This window comes from Myxocyprinus asiaticus, chromosome 11, assembly GCF_019703515.2.
Source record: "Myxocyprinus asiaticus isolate MX2 ecotype Aquarium Trade chromosome 11, UBuf_Myxa_2, whole genome shotgun sequence".
Lineage (NCBI taxonomy): Eukaryota > Metazoa > Chordata > Actinopteri > Cypriniformes > Catostomidae > Myxocyprinus > Myxocyprinus asiaticus.
The window spans coordinates 660,573-681,691 of record NC_059354.1 but is presented as its reverse complement, the minus strand read 5'-3'; the positions used below and the strand labels follow the sequence as shown (position 1 = coordinate 681,691).

Sequence of the window (21,119 nt, the reverse complement as noted above, 5' to 3'; positions counted from 1 at the left end):
CTATACGCAAGCGGTACACCCGGCCAGCTGTCCTGGAACTCACCTGCTTGTACCTGACAATATATGGGATGAGACCAGCTCAACCCGGAGATTGTAGAACCTCGAAAAGGTGTTGGGTGTTGCCCAGCCTGCTGCTCTGCAGATGTCTGCCAAAGAGGCGCCATTGGACAGCCGCCCCTCCAGCCTCTCCTGCAGGAAGGAAAGCACCGATCTGACTGCGCATCTCTGGGGGTCTTCGCGTCGGGAAGAACACCACTTAGCGAACAGACGCCACTTCAAGGCATATTGGTGCCTCGTAGAGTGAGCCCTAGCCTGAGTGATCATGTCTACCACCGCGGGTGGTAGGCCACTTAGGTCTTCCGCGTCCCGTCCAAGGACCAGATGTGGAGATTCCAGAGGTCTGGTCGCGGGTGCCAGATGGTGCCCCGTCCCTGGCGTGACGACATTAGAACTTCCTAAATTGACGAGTGATCAAAAAGACTTTCTTGACTTAGATATTACTTTGGAGGAGCTTGTTGAGGTAATTAAAGCCTTGCCAATATAAGGCACTGGGGCCAGATGGTTTTGCAGCAGAATTGACTTATGTCACGGAACTGGCTCCACTCATGTTAGAAATTTACATTAAAGTCATCACAGAATGGTCATTAAAGAATGGTGAACTACCACCAACCATGATGCAAGCCCTGATCACTCATTCTTAAAAAAGATAAAGACCCAAATGAATGTAAAAGTTATCGTCCAATTTCCCTGATCCAGTTAGATGTAAAAAATATTGTCTAAAATTCTGGCTTAGATAAGCAGAGTAATTCTATTATACATATAGGTCAAGTGGGGTTTATTCGTGGTCATAGTTCTTCTGATAATATTAGCTGTTTTATAAATATACGTAGTCATATTCAGTAGCGTATGATCAGACCCTGATTACTGCCATCGCCCTTGATGCCGAGAAGGCATTTAATAGGAAGGAATGGTACTATCTTTTTAAGATTTTGGAAATTTATGGGTTTGGGAATACTTTTATTGGGTGGATTAAGGTTGTTACTTTATAAACAATCGTTGGTGGCAGTGCAAACAAATGGATTAATTTCAGATTTATTTTTTCTCTTGGTAGGGGAAACCGGCAAGGCTGTCTCTCTCCCCTTTTTTGTTCTGTCTTGCCCTGGAATATTAGCAGCCGCAATAAGAAAAATAGGATGATTTTCCTGGTATTGTAGCAGGAGGCATGGTGCATAAACTTCTATTCTACGCAGATGATCTATTATTATTTGTCTCCGACCTTAGAAGAACTATGCCTATTCTCCATAAAATTAAAAATTCTTTCTCCAAATTTTCAGGATACAGAGTGAACTAGTCTAAATCGGAAGCTCTTGCTCTGACAGCATAATGCCCTGCCACGGCTTTCCAACCTGGTGCTTTTCAATGTCCCAAGCAAGGCATTAGGTATTTAGGCATTTTATTTCCAGAAAATTTGAGGATTTAGTTAATTAATTTTCGCCCATTAATGAAAAGTTTCTCATGTGATGTGGATAGGTGGGCATCACTACATCTGTCTATGGCAGAGAAGGTCAATGTTATCAAAAATAAATTTTATCCCCAAATTCAATTATCTACTACAGTCTTTCCCTCTAGAAGTTCCGCTTTCTTATTTAAAACAATTTGATAGAATACCTAAGCCTTTTATTTGGAATGGAAAAAGACCTCGGTTGCATTTCAGTAAGTTACATAGACCAATTGGGTTTAGGCCTCCCCAAAATGTTGTTTTATTACTATGCTTTTAGTCTCAGACACCTGGGTCATTGGTCTCTTCCACCTGAGAGAGCCCCTTCCTGATACAGCATTGAACAAGCGGTCCTTGCCCCAATCTCACCATTGCAAAGTCTTTTTATCAAATTGCCTAGAGAACTAAAAATGCATCCCATTATTTCACACTTACAGGCAGTATGGACAAAGGTTTCCTGCATGTTCAGTTTTGATACGTACCTAAATGTTTCCTCAAGCATATGGCTGAACCCCAAATTGTGTATTAACAAGTTCCCCTTTTTCTGGAAAGAATGGATGGAGAGAGGTGTTGCTACACTTAGTGACCTTTATGAAAACGGAGCTTCGAGATCATTTGAAAATAAATTATAACACAGCAATTTGAGATTTTCAAGTCTCCATTTTTCAGGTATTTACAGTTGTGCCATCTACTTTGTACTATTTTTTGTGGTAGTACACAGCCCCCTAAAGTTGCACAGCCTTTTGAAATGGGCATGAAGCATCAGTGTATTTTTCCTTGTTGATTCAGAGCCTTGGTGACGGGGCCTTAACAGCTTTTAAGAGGTTATGAGAAAGAGATTTTAACTTGGTATTGGAATGGGAGTGGGAAAGAATAAAGAAAATGTTAAAACTACAGTGGTGGCCAAAAGTGTTGGCACTCTTGGTAAATTTGTGCAAAGAAGGCTGTGAAGAAAAATCTGCATTGTTTATCCTTTTGATCTTTTATTCAAAAAATTCACAAAGATTTAAACATTAATTGAAGTAAAACAATTGAAAGTGGAGTAATATCTCATTATTAAATAAATATTTTTCTCCAAAACACGCTGGCCACAATTATTGGCACCCCTAGAAATTCTTATGAGTAAAATATATCTGAAGTATATTCCCATTCATATTTTACATTTTTTAGTACACCTGGGTGACTAGGAACATGAAATTGTTCAGCCATGACTTCTTGTTTCACAGGGGTATAAATATGAGGTAACACACAGGCCAAATTCCCTTGATCATCAATCACAGTGGGCTAGACTAGAGAATACAGTTCTGATATGTGGCAAAAGGTTGTTGAGTTTCACAAAATGGGAAGTGGCTATAAGAAAATAGCCAAAGCATTGAACATGCCCATTTCCACCATCAGGGCAATAATTAACAAGTTCCAATCAACTGGAGATCTTAAGAATTGGCCTGGAAAAGGATGTGTGTCTATATTGTCTCCATCCACAGTGAGGAGGATGGTTCAAGTGGCCAAAGAATCTCCAAGGATCACAGCTGGAGAATTGCAGAAATTAGTTGGGTCTTGGGGTCAGAAAGTCTCAAAAATATCAGATATCACATACATCACCACAAGTTGTTTGGGAGGGTTTCAAGAAAAAAAAAAGCCTCTGCTCTCATTTATCAACAAACTCAAGAATCTTCAGTTTGCCAAACACTACTGGAACTTCAAATGTGACTGGGTTCAATGGTCAGATGAAACAAAATAAGAGCTTTTTGGCAGCAAACACCAGAGAAGAAGAAGGACCCAATGCCCACAGATAAATGTGGTGCTGGATCTTTAATATTGTGGAGCTGTTTTTCTGCCAGAGGTCCTGGGCATCTTGTTCGGATACAAGGCATCACGGACTCTATCAAATACCAACAGATAAAAAATCGAAATCTGGCTTCTTCTGCCAGAAAGCTTACAATGGGCCCTGGTTGGATCTTACAGCAGGACAATGATCCAAAACTAACATAAAAATCAACACAAAAATGGTTGACTGACCACAAAATCAAGGCTCTGCCATGGCTATCCCAGTCCCCTGAACTGAATCCCATATAAAATTTGTGGGGTGAACTGAAGAGGAGAGTCCACCAACATGGACCTCTGAATCTGAAGGATCTGTAGAGATTCTGTATGGAGGAATGGTCTCAGATCCCTTGCCAGGGACTCAGCAACTGGACTCCCTCTAGATTGTTTAGGCTTTGTTTAAAAGACACACCAACCTGCTGGCGATTTCAGAGGATGGATACATAGCCCATGCTATGTGGTTCTGCGCTAAGATTCAAGAATTCTGGGTAAGAGTCCAGAATTGTATCTGTGAGGCTCTAGATACTCAAATTTCATTCTGCCCCAGACTATGTATATTGGGTGATGGGGTGGTTATTAAACTAGGTGACAAGTATACACAAAGATGGGTCCAAATTAGGGATGCAACTACACTATTTTTTTCTATTCCGATCTGATTCCTATACCTGAACTCTCAGTATCGGCCAGTACCAATCCCGACCCGATACCAGTGTTGTTGTTTTCTTAATGAGTTTAGAACATCTATAATTCACTGTGTGGAACTGAGTGGGACTACTCTTTGTGTAAAGAAACAAAAACCTCTAACAATACATTTTATATTTCAGTATAAAATAGGAAAACAAAAAACAATTAAATAAGAGCATGTGCAAAACTTTGTTAACTAGTATGCAGGATGCAGCAGCAAAAATAGCAGTAATTCCAGTGAAAGTTTTCAGTAGAAAAGAAGCCAGTTCTCTTTACACATTTTAACTTGTATCTGGACTTGTAAATGATTTCAGATCTCTCTTCCTCTCTCTCTCTCTCTCTCTCTCTCTGTATTTATTTATTTCATTTTAGTTTTATTAGTATATCAATCCACTTTTCAATTACACAGTCATTTTTGGAACGCAGTTTTTTTTTTAATATATATATATTTCTAATAATAATAATAATAATAATAATTTTACTATACATTGGTAATACATTTCAGTTGTAATTTCTTAAGGCTTTTAATTTGATTTCAGCTTTTATTTTGAAAGTCTGGCACTGAGCGCTCCAGGAAGTCTGTGTTTGAGTGTTCTTTGTAGGCTAATTAACAGTAGTGTAATACGCATCTCATTCAAAATCTGGTAAAATGCTTGTCCAGTGCCGTTCTCAATGCATGTTATAGGCGGACCGAACTATTGATCATCTACATCTGAGATGGAGTTTGTGTGGAGCAACCACATATTGCGCTGAGCAGCGCATCACGAGCCTCTGCACGTGGTGCCACTGCCAGAGACTAAAGTGTGCATGCTGACTGTATATTTATTATTAAACACAGCCTTTTTTCAATTCAAAAGATTTTTGATGACTGCAAGAGGCTGAATAAAATACACAAGTTATATGGACTACTTTAATGGTGATTTGAAGGTCATTCTTTGAGCTCGACAGTAATGTCAATGACCAACATGCGGTATCGGATTTGGATCGGTCTCATGTCAGTATCTGACCCGATACCGATCCAGGTATCGGTTCGGTGCCATCCCTAGTCCAAACTAGTGTAATGATTGCTGTAACACAATTTTTGTTCCTGGGTAGTAAGTGTTATTTCCTGATTGCTTATGCCTCAAAAGAATAGAAATTGGCTATTATTCGCCTTGCTCCTCCGAGATGCTCATCTTGATTAATTCAAGGAGAACATAGGAGCGTACTCGAAGGAGCAAGGCAAGCACTTCCATCAGGATATACTGGACTTTGAATGCCGCTACCAAGGATAGTATAACGAGAACATGATGGGAGACTACGTTTGGGCGCTGATTCGTGAAAGTGATTTACAGTATAAACGCAAATCTCAAAAAACTACTCACTTCTAAATCTTTTGTAGTCAATTTTGTATTACTTTAGTATAAATACATGTTAATTTGGATTCATATGTTGTTTTTTTCTGACTTTATGTGAACGAAAAGACACATTCACCCATTTTCTCATTGGGGTTGGGGTGGGAGGGGGATGTGGAATTAATGGGGGTTAAAAGGGGAAAATTGTTAATTCTGTTCATTTATGGTGTGCTTTATTTTGTAATACATTATTTTGCTTTATATTGTATTTATTTGGGAATCAATAAAAATCTTAATGACAAAAAAAAAAAAAAAAAAAAAAAAGATGGTTAACATCTCTGTACCCTATACCCTTCAAAGACTTTACCCTCCACTGTGAGTGCTTTGGAGGGCTGAAAGTTGTAAGGGTCAAAAATAGTGGACATTTTATTTTATTTGAAATTCTGTTTGGAATGACCCTACAGTTTGGCTACCATTAATATTCTTCCAAGGAAGTGCCCTGCAAAGGCATCATTTATGCTTACAAAGTGGCCGAAAATCCCTTAGAATACATTATTCACTGAATGTTCAAATGAGCTGAGTTTGTTCAGGAATGCTACTGTGTTTTTTCTGACTGTATGACCTGTAAAAATGTGTAACTTCAAGCATTACAAATATTTTAAACTTTCAGACAAGGTTTTGTCAAACCAACATTTTAGTTTGTCTTGACAAAGTGACAAACTTTACGTATTTAGTTTAATTAATACTTTTGTGTGAAAATATAATATCAATGTCTTATTTTTTCCAACCACCTAGGTCGTTATTATTATTATTATTATTTTTTATGTAATTTTATTTTGCAATGTATAAGCATGTTGTCATAGCAATGAATATTATAATGAATGTTTTGATCATCAGCACCTAAAGAATAAAACTTGGAGTGGCTCAAAATTTTTAAATTAGAAACATGGAGGCCAGGGGCTCACAGGGCCCTTGTATAGGCTGTGGGGCCAACATGTTTATGCTTATATACTGTAAACATTTGTTTTCAGAGCTGAAGAGCCGTGAGACTTTGTAGCCCAGGGCCCCCACTGGGACCTGGTTTTCAAGGGCCCCTGGGCACTGGCCCAACTGGCCTAGTCTGAAATATATTTATGCTCCTGATCCGCTATCCTGCAAAACAGAGATGTTTTTCTAAATAAACCAACAAACTAAAAATCATGCAGTCAGTGTTCTATACATTATATATAAATTGCTTTGACGTAGTGAATAAAAAGTGTCTGCAAAAAATGAATATATGCAAATTAAATTACTTTCTCCAGGGGTGCAAAGGTGGAGTGGCTTGTGCCACTGTAGCCACCCCCCTGTGCACGTCCCTGCAGATTATGCGAATTAGGGCTGGGCAATATGACGATGTTATCGGATGTCAACGATGTCTTACAAAGATTCCTATGCCGATTGCAAACAGATGATGATCGACAATATCGGGAAATGGCAAAACCATGGATCTGAGAAGCTGGCAAATATATTAAACAGTGGCCAGGGTGTGAAACTAGCACCTGGCACCCACAAAATACAACGAGGCTGAATCCAGTTCACAAGCTCCTGTCCAAATGTATTTCATGCAAGGGTAATTTTGCTCATCTACCTGCAACAGGCGGGTGACCTGTAAAAACGTCTCAGACTGACACATGACAAGAAATGCTCTTAGACACAAAGACACATGCTTGAAGTAACACACTTTATTGTATTTCTAAGAACAGACAAAAGAAAAGCCGTCAATGCTTGTGTCTGATTCACTGTTCGTTCAGAGGTGTGCAGCAGGAACCTGTCATGTGAAACAAGCGCATGTCGGCTTGCAGTTTTTTTTTTTTTTTTTTCTCTCTGTCTATGGGAATGCTGCAAATTATCTCTGATCATCACGGGAGTTGCTGTGAGTTTAATGTGTGTAGCAAATTAGCTTAAAAAGGGAATTATTTATAATTAATTATAACTGGTTATAATTAATAATAAATATTTAGATTAGGTCTTAGAATTAACTGTAGCAGAATCGATATTACAACTACTTGATCTGTCCGTCCACCGAGCAGACAATTTAATTATTCATCAATTCTAGGAAGATTACTTTCCTGGCCAAGGAAGAATAGCCTTCCTACTTATACAGTGCTAGCAGTAGTTTAGCATGTAGCAAGGAGCAACATTCAGTGACTTTGAATTGTGAGCGGAACACAGAGACAATCAATTGTGAATATAAGGGATTTAATAAATGAAACTATAACTAACATACAAACAAACTAAGCAAAACATACATATATAGAATGAAGGAAAGTAAGGAAAGGAGAGAGAAGAGCAAAGAATGGCAGTATTTCACATCAATTAACCACAACTTAAATGAGAATCATCAGAGGCACAATTCACCTTAAAAGGGGTTCAAACTTAAATGCTCATCTAATCAGTTGTAAATGGTTACTTGCATTGGTTTGTTGCTGAATAAGAGTCTTGATGCGGTAGACGAGGTTCTCGACGATTTCTTTAGGAGTGAGTTGAAGAAGTCCACAGCAAATCCACAAAGTTACTTGAAGGTAAACACTGCCAGAAGGTTAAACTCAAGAGGAGAGTTTTGGAGTGTGTTGGCCTCAAGAAGAAGAGTTTTGAGCGATGATTAGTCTGCGTTCTGGAGTTTTAATAGTTCATTGCCGCACCCATTTTGTGGGTGGAGTGGCCAATCAGAGGCATGCATTTTGAGCGGGAGAGACATCCTTTGTCTCCGTTTATGGCCCATTCGCATTTTATTGCTGATCAGGACCGCTAGTGCAGCTTTTAATTCAAAACATAGTAAGAATTGTTCGATGCGTTTCACGATCACATGGTGTACATTATTGTGTGAGAAATAAAGAGAAGATCATTTTGATACCAAGAAGGTAACCTCCAGACGATATTAAAGCAGAGATACACTCATACACTTGAATATAGGCATTTAACGTCTAACTAATACAAGTAAAGGGTTTTAACTAAGTTAATATAATAGGGGAATATACATACAACACATGCATATAGCAGATACATTTATAACTGCTTACCATGGCCTAAATAGAGATAATGTCTTTAGGTGTGTGTGTGACGTGTATTGGAATTACTGGAGACAGACAACTGCTCTGGTGCCTGGCACGGGGGTCACCCCCCTTTCTGTGGAATGTGTTTGAAGCTTGATGGAGACACTCCAGAGGCGACCTGTTTTAGCGTCCTTTTGATAGTGATAAAGACCATCTGCAATTTAGCACCCATATAAATGTAAACGTGGAGGCCAGGTCAGTAATTTATATGCAAATGTCAAAAGGCTAAAAGGGTTTTTTTTTTAAACAAAGTGTAATTAGCCATCACTGATCTTACACAGACGTTACATGTGCTTTATTTCCTTGTTGGGCCTCATGTATTCAGATAGAAGACAAAGGCAGGCCTAACACAGTCGTAAAAACCTAACTCAAGCCCCCACATTCCAAGTCGTAAATTATACTGATAAAAATTGCGCCAAAATCAAACAAAGGGAGTCCAAAACAGACTACAAATCCCATGAAGCCTTGCTCACCAAAGGATCGAACTCTCAACTCCTATTGGATGAGGCACACAACAGAACGCACCTCAAACCATGACATCATCAGGAGTAGAAATACCTCTGAAATGCTTCCTGGATTTGCTTCCAGTAACTTTGTTCGTCCTGTATAGATGCAGTTCATCGCTGCTCTCAGGTGCAACCTCGTGGCACAAGGAAGTAATGTCCGACTTGAAACTGTGGCCATACAATCTCCATCTCGCTGGATGAGTTGAGATTACTCTGTGTTCAACTGAACACTCTAACGTATCCGAAGGAGACCGCCGAGTAATTCGCATCTTCACCCGTTTGCCTACAGAAGTGAAGAGATTAAAGATTTCTCTTCCATCTTCAATCAAGTCGACATTTCTGAGTTCTCCGCCAGCCCGCCGAGAATCAACAGCCGTACCGCCCACCGACAGAGCGAGGAAACGGCCTCCCGTCATCACCCGAACCTCAAGGAACCGGGTCAGAGTTAAAGCACGGAGGAAAACACATTCTAGCTGTGTCCTCATGCGATTCAAGTAAGAGGATTACGTCTGGGCAGAGATAGAATATTATAGTGTGTTATTCTTGTGTTTCAAGGTTTTTGCTTGTACAGTTTACAGACTGCCATGTCCGCTCATTATTAATACTCAGGGTATTAATTATCACAAATTTGTTTTGCTGTATTGTGGTCCAACCAAATTGGACTGTTGTGCAATTTCGCCATCGCGGGTGAGACCGGTAAACTGAATTCATCCATTAAAGAGTCAAAGTACGCAGGACTGTTTACGAGCCGTCCACCGCGTCGCTGAGCAATGAACTAACAGCTGCTTTCTCTCCCACGATCGCGAAATCGGCTTTAGGGCTGTCACTTCTCTCTCTCTCGTACTAAACACACACACGCACGCAACCCCTCACAAACATTCTGGCACACATGTTTGGCTCCTAGATAGCTTAATGCTAAAGCCCAGCTTTGTCCCTAAGCTATCGTACAAGCGGATACACACGGTAACTGTTAGATGCCATTGACTGGTTTCTCGCTGCCCCCATTCGCGGTCATATTCCCTGGCCGGAAGTCTCATGAGACATACTCCCCACAAGAGTCACGTCCGCCATTTTGTGCACGTCCCTCCGTACACACACACACACACACTGTCACACACACACCTTATGTGTTATAGGATTATTTTTATTTCCATATCTAATCATATCACTGTTTAGTTTGTAGTTGTAAGCCGGAAGTTTATTGACTGCATTGTATTAATTATTAATTGATATTTCTGCATAAATAAACTTTGTTTATATTACAAAGAGAAGTGTTTTGGTTTGTTTTGCATACGCCTGTGTCATGCTGATGGGATGTCAGTGCTCGTATTCAGACCTTCATTCATTGTTTTTTTTCCCGAAAATCTATATGTTTTGGATGTCGATTTTCCTAAGAAAACAATCTAATATTGAGACTGTTTTACTATCTGGTTATTAGTCCCTGATTCCAGGGTGGTGCCCCGTCAATGTTAATCCTTATTAATATTCTGTTGATTTTTGATAATTGATAATTATCTTTGATGATTGTTGAATTTGAATGATCAATAAGCTAGTGTTAATTTTAATTAATGCTTCATCGATGTTAACAATTAACGATTATCTTTGATAATTGTTGATTTAAAGGATTAAAAAAAACTAACATTGATTCTCATCAATGTTCTATTAATTTTAATAATTAATATTAAACATGTAGCGTGCCATTAACATGGCACACTACATTTACTGGAGCCCCATATGAGGTTTTAATGAGTTAGATTCAATTATTTAATTTAAATATGAATTAATAACTAAATAAATAATTATTAATTATTTCTGATAGTAACACTGATCTAAACAACCAGTAAAGCCCTACATCCTCATGGTTGGCATGCATTGCGGATGTAAATGGAGCCATTGGAGATGATAAATGTTTGGATTTGGGGAGGTGGTTTAATAAGATTTTTTGATCACTTCGTTATTTTATTGCTATTTTCATTTAAAGTGCAATTGAATTTAGAAATGTCTTTTTGTTTATATTTTTTGTATTTCAATAAATGTATAAAAAAGTTTAAAGCAAAATCAGTAAAGCTAAAAAATTCACCTGATTCACCGTTTGCATGCAGCGCAAGCCTGTCATGTGGAACAAGTGCATGTAAAGAGTTTTCACTCTTTTTTTTTTTCTCTGCTTTTTCGTCTGAAACTGTTTGCAAGAATAATGTCCTCTTTGAGAATGCTGCAAATTATCTCCGATCATCTCGGGAGGTGCTGTGAGTTTAATTCGCTTTATTTCCACACAGGTAACATGCATTATGAACGCAACTCTGCGGGTTCAGTAATATATATCTTTGTATTAAATAAATAAAGACGAAAGTGATTAAATCATAAAGTAATGCAAGACATGTTCACCTTGAACCTAAAATTGAGTTTTATTTTATTTTCATTTGGCAGCATTTACTGTATTAGCAAAATGCAGTACAAACACAAATTCGATAAGAACACATTTGGCAGCATTATTTTTGGAACACAAGGGAATTTATTAGGCTTATTTATTTTGATTATTATTGTCTTTACATCTATAATTGTCTTTAGTTCTTAATCTGTAGGCTATTAGTAATTTAAAATTTTTTGTTGTGGACAGATGCTTGCGTGATGGCAAATGGAGACGGTATATGTTTGGATTTGGGGAGGTGGTTAAATACAATTTTTTTGATCACTTCGTTATTTATTTTCATTTTTTTTTTTTATGTTTTTTTTTTTTTCCATTTAGTTTAAAGTGCAATTGAATTTAGAAATGTATTTTTTTTTTTTTTTTTTTTTTTTATAAATTAACATTTTTAAAGCAAAATCAATAAAGCAAAAAAAATTAGCAGACCCTAGGCAGGGGGTTTACGGTGTAATCGTATCAATTATCGCTCAAATATTTTTTACATATCGCCCAGCCCTAATACAAATGATTGGGTGGGAGGTGCTGCATCCATGCCCTCACTCACAACACACAGTGGACACTAAACAATCTAGCCAGCTGTCTAAACTGAATTATACATACAGACACTCAAAAAAATTTCATTCAGCTGTATATAGTTTCAAATTTTAATGCACACTTACAAAGAGCACTAGAGTATAGCTTTGTTTTAAGGATTGTAAACTATTCTCATACTATTAAAATGTGTCAGTGCTACAACGACACCCACCCCACCCCAAACAATACAAACCTCTTGTCTGAAGAACAAGATATTTATCTAAAATACTAAAAAGCTGTGTAATCGGTAGCAACAGCAGGCATATGCAGGGCTCGAGTTAAGGGTGGAATCGAGGGGATGCCACCAAAATCTCTCTTTTTTTTTTTTACCAAATGAATAATAAAATACAATAAAAGACAATAACGGCTGTATAATATGGCCATGTGTAGCATTAGCACCACACATCTTGTGCATATGCAGAATGTATACATTACAGATTTACATAATCTACTGCATACAGTATAAAAAACTTTAAATCATTATTATGACTCATGTGGATTCCATTAATAAAATAAGGCAGAAATCTTCAGCATGTAGCAAATAATAGCTGCAGTGACAGCTCTGTCTTTTCTATAACAACTTTCTAAACATTTAAAAAATACAAAAGCCTTGAATTTGGAAAATATAGACAAACCATATTTTACTGAAATAATTTATGTATTTACCACATGTTCCATCAGTTAAAATGGTATTCATGCTTTATATGGAAGTTATAAGGATAATATGGCATTGTATGGGGAACTCCCTGTCATGTGGCCTATGAGGTGAGCATGATGCATGCATGTACTACACATTTTAGGCTATGAGAGTGTCCTTTAGGGATTCAGAATACATAATTTAGTGGAAAATGAAATTACAATGGAACGACAATTCTTTCTGAAGGTAGAGTTAATGTGCTCATTCACATGCATATGATTTTAAGATGATTTTTTATTGTGATTTAAGTAGGAGCATTTACATTTTTTTTTTCTTTTTTTTTTTTCTTTTTTTTTACTAAAACAGCTTATAATGTTAAACTGATCCTTCTCTGTGATCAGGGCAGGGATGTCACGCCTGATAGTATTCACCATTTCTACAAAAACTGGATCTCTAGACAAGACACAGAGATGTTACTGGATGACAAGACCAACCAGCAGATCCAGGAAACAGTGAGCTGCTCACCTCTGCCCAGGAGTAGCCACATATGCGGCTATGCCAAACTCAACAATGCCCACTCATGGGGCAGCAGCCTTTCCAGGTATGCTAAAAGCATTGTAACATTTGCAAGGATGGCATTGAAAATGTGAGAAAGGGGTGGGCTGGCATAAAAAAAAAACAAAGTTTTGTGTTGATTAATTATTCAATTTTCAACCACGAATTTTAAAGGATTAGTTCACCCAAAAATAAAACTTTTGTCAAAAGCGATTTACCCTCAAGTTGTTCCAAAACCACATGACTTTCTTTCTTAGGTGGAATACAAAAGGATAATTCTTAATGAGTACCCTAGTCAGTCTGTTTAATACATTGTCAGTTGACTCACATTAAAGCTTAAAAAGGAACCAAAAGTATTATAACGTCCTGGTTACTTTCATAACCTCCGTTCCCTGATGGAGGGAACGAGACATTGTGTCAATGTAGTGGCACTATGGGTCACTCTTGGGAGCCCCAAACACCCCTGATCTTTGAAAAAAGGCCAATGGGAATTGGAGCTGGTATGCAACCACTCATTCAGGTTTTGTGCTGAGGAGCCGAGACAAGGTCCCGGCCATTTCAGTGGGTAGTTCAGCGTTGTGTCAAGAGGGACACAATATCTCGTTCCCTCCATCAGGGAACAGAGGTTACGAAAGTAACCAGGACGTTCCCTATCTCTCACTCACTCTACGTTGTGTCGATGTAGTGATGCTAGGGGTCCCTATACGAAACGCCACAATAAGCTGAACTGTGTTACGTGGACTGGCGGTGCGAGACGGTCAGACCGGTGTGTGCCTCGTAGCCAGCACACCAGGCCATCACGTAACCTCCCCCAATGCTCTTATGAGTGTCGAACGGTACTTCGGAAACAAGTCGACTGCCCAAAAAATAGGGACGGGCTAGCCCAGTCGTGGCCTCTTTTCCTCTTTTTTTTTTCTCCCCAAAAAAGAGTGGAATTTGTTAACCGACTGGGGACCATTGATGTCTACATTGGGGGGTGTCACTCCGAAGGGGAAGACACCGTGGAGACCACACCCCGCCAAGGGGGGAGGGGGGGTATTTTGAGTGGAAATACGTCACATGATCTTACCAAGTCTTGTTAGAAGTATGTCATGTGGAGAAGTCCCATGGTAGGTCCTACCTGAGAGAGGAGGAGTTTCTACAAACACGGTTACCGTGGCCAGAGGAACCTCTGCCCAAGGAAGATGCAGTTTACCAACAGGGAAATGATTTAGCGGAAAATATCACATGAGGTCACCTATGGGGAACGAATCACATGTGGAGCACCTACCTCAGTACAGGGCTTAGTTAGCACATGTACTGGGCCGGCAGCGAGTTTCTCCGCAAACTCGTCTGCCACAGGGCTAAGGAGGAAAGTCATCCAGGGATCACCATTTTGTGAACCTCAAAGGAGGGAAAGGCACTAGGCGCAAGCGGTACACCTGGCCAGCTGTCACGGAAATTACCTGTTTGTACCTGACAAAACACAGGACGAAACCGGCTCAACCTGGAGATTGTAGAGATTGCAAAGGTGTTAAGTGTTGCCCAGCCTGCTGCTCTGCAAATATCTGTTAGAGAGGCGCCATTGGTCAGGGCCCAGGAGGCCGCCACACTCCTAGTAGAATGGGCTTGTAGCCCCACGGGGGCGGCACGTGCTGAGCGTGATATGCCATCACGATGGCGTCAATGACCCAATGGGCGATCCTCTGCTTGGAGACAGCACTTCCTTTCTGCTGTCCACCAAAGCAGACAAAGAGCTGCTCGGAGTTTCTAAAGCTCTGCGTGCGATCCAAGTAGTTGTGTAAAGCGTGCACTGGACACAGCAATGCCAAGGCTGGGTCTGCCTCCTCCTAGCGCAGTGCTTGCAGGTTCACCACCTGGTCCCTAAATGGGGTCGTGGGAACCTTGGGCACATACCCCAGTCAGGGTCTCATGATCATGTAAGATTAGCCCAGACCGAACTCCTGGCACGTTTCGCTGACAGAGAACGCTTGCAGGTCCCCTACCCTCTTGATGGAAGTGAGCTCAGTCAGGAGGGCAGTCTTGAGAGAGAGTGCCTTAAGCTCGGCTGACACCAGGGGCTCAAAGGGGGCTCCCCGTAGACCCCGGAATGAGACACGGTCTGGAGGGATTCAACCTCCTAGTGCCTCTCAGGAACCTGATGATCAGGTCGTGCTTTCCTAAGGACTTACCGTCCACTGTGTCATGGTGAGCCGCTATAGCTACATACACCTTCAAGGTGGAGGGGGACAGCTGCCCCTCCAACCTCTCCTGCAGGAAGGATAGCATCTATCTGACTGCGCATCTCTGGGGGTCTTCGCGTCGGGAAGAACACCACTTAGTGAACAGATGCCACTTCAAGGCATACAGGCACCTTGTAGAGGGAGCCCTAGCCTGAGTGATTGTGTCTACCACCGCGGGTCATAGGCCACTTAAGGGTTCCACGTCCTGTCCAGTGGCCAGACATGGAGATTCCAGAGGTCTGGTTGTGGGTGACAGATGGTGCCCCGTCCCTGAGAAAGAAGGTCCTTCCTTAGGGGAATTCGCCGGGGGGGCTGTCGTAAGGAGCGTGAGGTCCGAGTACCATGTCTGGGTAGGGTGCTACCAGGATGACCTGCTCCTCGTCCTCCCTGACCTTGCACAGGGTCTGTGCAAGTAGGCTCACTGGGGGAAATGTATATTTGTGTAGTCCTGGTGGCCAGCTGTGTGCCAGCACGTCTATGCCGAGGGGTGTCTCGGTCAGGGCATACCAAAGCGAGCAATGGAAGGTTTCCCAGGAAGCAAACAGGTCTACCTGTGCCTGCCCGAATCGACTCCAAATAAGGTGGAGTCTCCACTCTCCCCTGAGCGTAACCTGTCGTGACAGCACGTCCGCTGCAATGTTGAGGTCGCCCGGGATGTGAGTTGCTCGCAGTGACTTGAGGCGCTGCTGACTCCAGAGGAGGAGACGGCTGGCGAGTTGTGACATGCAACGGGAGCGTAGGCCACCTTGGCGATTGACGTATGCCACCATTGCCGTGTTGTCTGTCTGAACGGCCAAAGCCTCTGCAGGGCAAGCAGTACTGCAAACAACTCGAGGCAGTTGATGTGCCAACATAGCGGTGGGCACGTCCAGGAGCCGGCGGCTGCGTGCCCATTGCATACGGCACCCTAGCCCGTCTTGGAGGTGTCCGTCGCATACGGCACCCTAGCCCGTCTTGGAGGTTTCCGTCGCATACGGCACCCTAGCCCGTCTTGGAGGTGTCCGTCGTCCATTGTACGGCGCCTGGAGACCTGTTCTAGGGGAATCCCTGAACACCTTCAGACAGTTCAGCACCGACTGTGCGCGCTCGTTTGTGAGGCGTGCCGTCATCGAGACTGAGTCCAACTCCAAGCCGAGAAAAGAGATGCTCTGAACCAGGGAGAGCTTGTTTTTTCCCAATTGACCCGAAGCCCCTGCCGGCTGATGTGAAAGGCTTCAAAGTGCCCTTGAGATGGGCGACCCAGGGACGACGAAACCCGCTGCTCTGGAGCTGGTAAGCAGACCTCTCCATCTTTTTGTTACCTTTGCATTTAATTGTGCTGCATGCCCAAGTGGCTGCAGTACTCGAGAGCGGTTTCCTTGTTCCCTGGGTCACGTATCCGGAGTGCACGGCCTTCATCCAACCACCGTCCACCACTCTATTTGGCATGTTTGGCACTCCAGCGGTGGTCTCCCGCTCCTGAGCGCCCAGCTGAGGCACAAATCCGCCCCCGGTCACGAGGACAGGCCTCTTCCTCCCCCATCCCAGGCTGTTCCGGGGGTGGTCACAACGAGCCAGGTAAGTGCTTCGATGTCCTTAGACTCAGCACGGCCACGACATGGTGTGGCACCTCAAGCTCCACCCCGCCGCGAGGCCCCACCTGCCGGTACGTCCGATGACGTTGTCCCTTTGGTCCCCCTTGCGCGGAACTTGAACGCATGGCTTGCGCTTTCCAGTCCATCACGATGGCTGGTCCAGACCGTCCGACTTGGCTATGCGATTTAGTTCGCCAGGCATCCGCCCAGGTTCAGCGGTGTCCACTTCACCTTGGTGAAGGATGAAAACGCTGCTACCCTGCACGGAGATCGCTACCCTCCTACGGAAGGACGCGATAGAAACTGTCCCTCTGGCCGAGATGGAGAAGCGGTTTTACAGCCCCTACTTCTTCGTACTGAAAAAAGGCGGTGGGTTGCAGCCAATCTTGGACCTGTGAGTATTGAACCGGGCTTTACACAGACTCCCATTAAAGATGTGGATGCAAAAACGCATTCTGGCGAGCATCCGGCATCAAGATTGGTTCGCGGCGGTAGACCTGAATGACGCGTACTTCCACATCTCGATCCTCCCTCGACACAGACCCTTCCTGAAGTTTGCATTCGAGAGTCAGGCATATCAGAACAAGGTCCTCCCTTTCGGCCTGTCCCTATCTCCTCGCATCTTCACGAAGGTCGCAGAGGCAGCCTTTGCCCCGCTAAGGGAGGTGGGCATTCACATTCTCAACTGGCTAATCTTAGCTCACTCTCGACATGTTGTGCACACACAGGGACTTGGTGCTCTCACACCTCAGCCGACTAGGGCTTCGGGTCAACTGGGAAAAGAGCAAGCTCCTCCCGGTTCAGAGCATCTCTTTTCTTGGTTTGGAGTTGGACTCAGTCTCTTTGACAGCATGCCTCATGAATGAGCACGCCCAGTCGGTATTGGTCTGTTTGAAGGCATTCAAACAGAAAACAGCGGTTCCACTGAAACATTTTCAGAGGCTCCTGGGGAATATGGCATCCTCAGCGGTGGCCACCCCGCTCGGGTTGATGCATATGAGACCACTTCAAACTTGAGTCCTGAGATGGGCATATTCATCATGCCGGTCTGTCACCGTCTTTTCAGCCCTTGGACTGACCTCTCGTTTCTATGGGCAGGTTTTCCCCTAGAACTGGTCTCCAAAACGGGCTGGGGCGCTGTTTGCAATGGGCATGTAGCCGCTGGCTTGTGGACGGGCCCACGACCCTGTGCAAGGTCAGGGAGGACGAGGAGCAGGTCGTCCTGGTAGCACCCTACTGGCCTACCCAGATGTGGTTCTCGGACCACACGCTCCTCGCGACAGCCCCCCCCCCGGTGAATTCCCCTGAGGAAGGACCTTTTTCTCAGGAACGGGGCACCATCTGGCACCCGCGACCAGACCTCTGGAATCTCCATGTCTGGCCCCTTGACAGGACGCGGTGGTAGACATGATCACTAAGGCTAGGGCCCCCTCTACGAGGTGCCTGTATGCCTTTAAGTGGCGACTGTTCGCTAAGTGGTGTTCTTCCCGACGGGAAGACCCCCAGAGATGCGTAGTCGATCAGTGCTTCCTTCCTGCAGGAGAGGTTGGAAGGGTGGCTGTCCCCTTCTACCTTGAAGGTGTACATTGCCACCATAGCAACACACCACAACGCAGGTGATGGTAAGTCCTTAGGGAAGCACGACCTGATCATCGGGTTTCTAAGAGGCGCCAGGAGGCTGAATCCCCCCAGACTGCACCTCGTTCCCTCATGGGACCTCTCTGTAGTTCTTCAGGGTCTACAGAGAGCTCTCTTTGCAGTCAGCCAAGCTTAAGGCACTCTTCTTGAAGACTGCCCTCCTGACTACGCTCACTTCCATCAAGAGGGTAGGTGACATGCAAGCGTTCTCTGTCAGCGAAACGTGCCTGGAGTTTGGTCCGGGCTACTCTCACGTGATCCTGAGACCCCGACCGGGCTATGTGCCCAAGGTTCCCACGACCCCTTTTAGGGACCAGGTGGTGAACCTGCAAGCGCTGCCCCAGGAGGAGGCAGACCCAGCCCTGTCGTTGCTGTGTCCGGTGCGCACTTTACGCATCTATTTGGATCGCACATAGAGCTTTAGGGTCTCTGAGCAGCTCTTTGTCTGCTCTGGTGCACAGCGGAAAGGAAGCGCTATCTCCAAGCAGAGGATCGCCCACTGGCTCATTGACGCCATAACTATGGCATATCATGCCCAGGACATACCGCCCCCGATAGGGCTACGAGCCCATTCTACCAGGGGTGTAGTGGCCTCCTGGGCCCTGGCCAGGGGTGCCTCTCCAACAAACATTTGCAGAGCAGCAGGCTGGGCAACACCCAACACATTTGCAAGGTTCTACAATCTCCGGGTGGAACCGGTTTCGTCCCAGGTAGTGGCACGCAATACAAGCAGATAAGCCTGGGATAGCCGGCCGGGTGTATTGCTTGCACCTAGTGCCTTCCACCTCCTTTTAAACTGAAGACATGCACCAATAATTCCAAGTAGTGTTCACAAACTTTGTTCCCTGGTTGACTTCCTCCGAGCCCTGTGGTAGTCGAGTTTTCGGAGAGACTCGCTGCCAGCCCAGTACATGTGCTAAGAGTCCTGTTTTGAGGTAGGTGCTCCGCATGTGGTGGTTCCCTGTAAGGCTAACCCCATGCGATATATATCTTCCGCTAGTTCGTTTCCCTGTTGGCAAACTGCGTCTTCCCCAGTCTCCATGTTTGTAGTAACTCCTCCCCCATTGAGTAGGATGTACCTTGAAGACTTTCCACATGGTTGGAAAGACACGTGACGTGTTTTTCCACTTAAAAATCCCCCCCTCTCTTTGGGCGAGGTGCAGTCTCCGTGGTGTCTTCTCCTTGGGAGGGACACTCCCCGACTAGACCTGGCGGCCCAGTCGGATAATCCCCCTTCTTTTTTAGGGAGTGGAAAATAGAAGGGGAAAAGAGGTCACGACTGGGTTAGCCTGTCTCTAACTTTTGGGTGGTCGACTTGTCCCCAAAGGGCCATTCGATACTCATAACTATGTTGGGAGAGGTTACGTGTCGACCTGGTGTGCTGGCTATGAGGCACACAGTAGTCTGCCCACCACACACCGCCAGTTCACGTAACACAGTTCAGCCAGTTGTGGCGTTTCGTATAGGGACCCCTAGTGTCACTATATCGACACAATGTCGAGTGAGTGACAGATAGGGAACGTCATGGTTACTTGTGTAACCTCCGTTCCCCGATGGAGGGAACGAGACGTTGTGTCCCTCATGCCACAACGTTGAACTACCCGCTGAAATGGCCGGACCTTATATCGGCTCCTCAGCATAAAACCTGAATGAGTGGTTGCATACCAGCTCCTTTTATACCCGTATGTCTGGGGGAGTGGCATGCAAATACCACTCGCCAATTTTTATTGGCCTTTTATCAAAGACCAGAGGTGTCTCAGCTCCCAAGAGTGACCCCTAGTGTCACTACATCGACACAACGTCTCGTTCCCTCCATCAGGGAACGGAGGTTACACAAGTAACCATGACGTTTTTGCTATTCAGTGTTTTGGGAGGAAATAATATTAAAGTAGCCTTTTACCCTGCAGAGCCTTTAGCCCTGTTGTACCCTTTAGTTATTATACCATGAATACCACAGGACAAAGATGTGTTCAGAGTGTCAGCTATTGGTATGTGTAGTGCTTACCCATATTAAATGAATATTAGACATTTTTATTGCTTTAAGCAAATGTTGAAATTCTGATATGCTAGGTCTTTGAGGGATAGTAGTTCAGTGAAAATCTTGACATCTGATGTGCGTTCATAAGCACCAAGAAAATCTCATTCACAGCGGCTCGCATGTTTGTGAGAAAATATTGTTTAGCGCTAAAAACAACTAAATCTATAATGCTTGTCTCATGCACTCATGAATGCACAATGGATGTCAAGTTTTTCACTGAAAAATGACTTGAAGTTTGGAAGTCCCTACATGGCATTTTGCATATTACAATGTAAAATTATATGTTGAGAAATGTGTGTGTCTCTGTGTGTTTGTGTTCTGTTTGTGTATTTCAGCTGTCATACAGATGAAACTCTTTTAGTGAGCCGTCAGCCAACTCAAGATGACCTTGACGCCCCATCTGAAGCTGTTCAGATCTGCCTCGAATCTGCACATACTGATCCCATGTCTGAAGATAGAGATGTTCTGTCAGAGTAAACCTCACATCACCCAACATAACACAACAGCCCTATCTGTGAC

The 21,119-nt window shown here is 43.5% G+C and overlaps 1 protein-coding gene across 1 annotated transcript in view; it reads left to right on the top strand.

Moving 5' to 3' along the window:
- si:dkey-11f4.7 (piezo-type mechanosensitive ion channel component 2) overlaps positions 1-21,119 on the top strand; it is a 648,587-nt gene that overhangs the window by 437,204 nt on the left and 190,264 nt on the right. Inside the window, 2 exon segments of the mRNA XM_051709767.1 lie at positions 12,975-13,174; positions 20,936-21,073. Coding sequence (XP_051565727.1) covers positions 12,975-13,174; positions 20,936-21,073 — 338 coding nt within the window.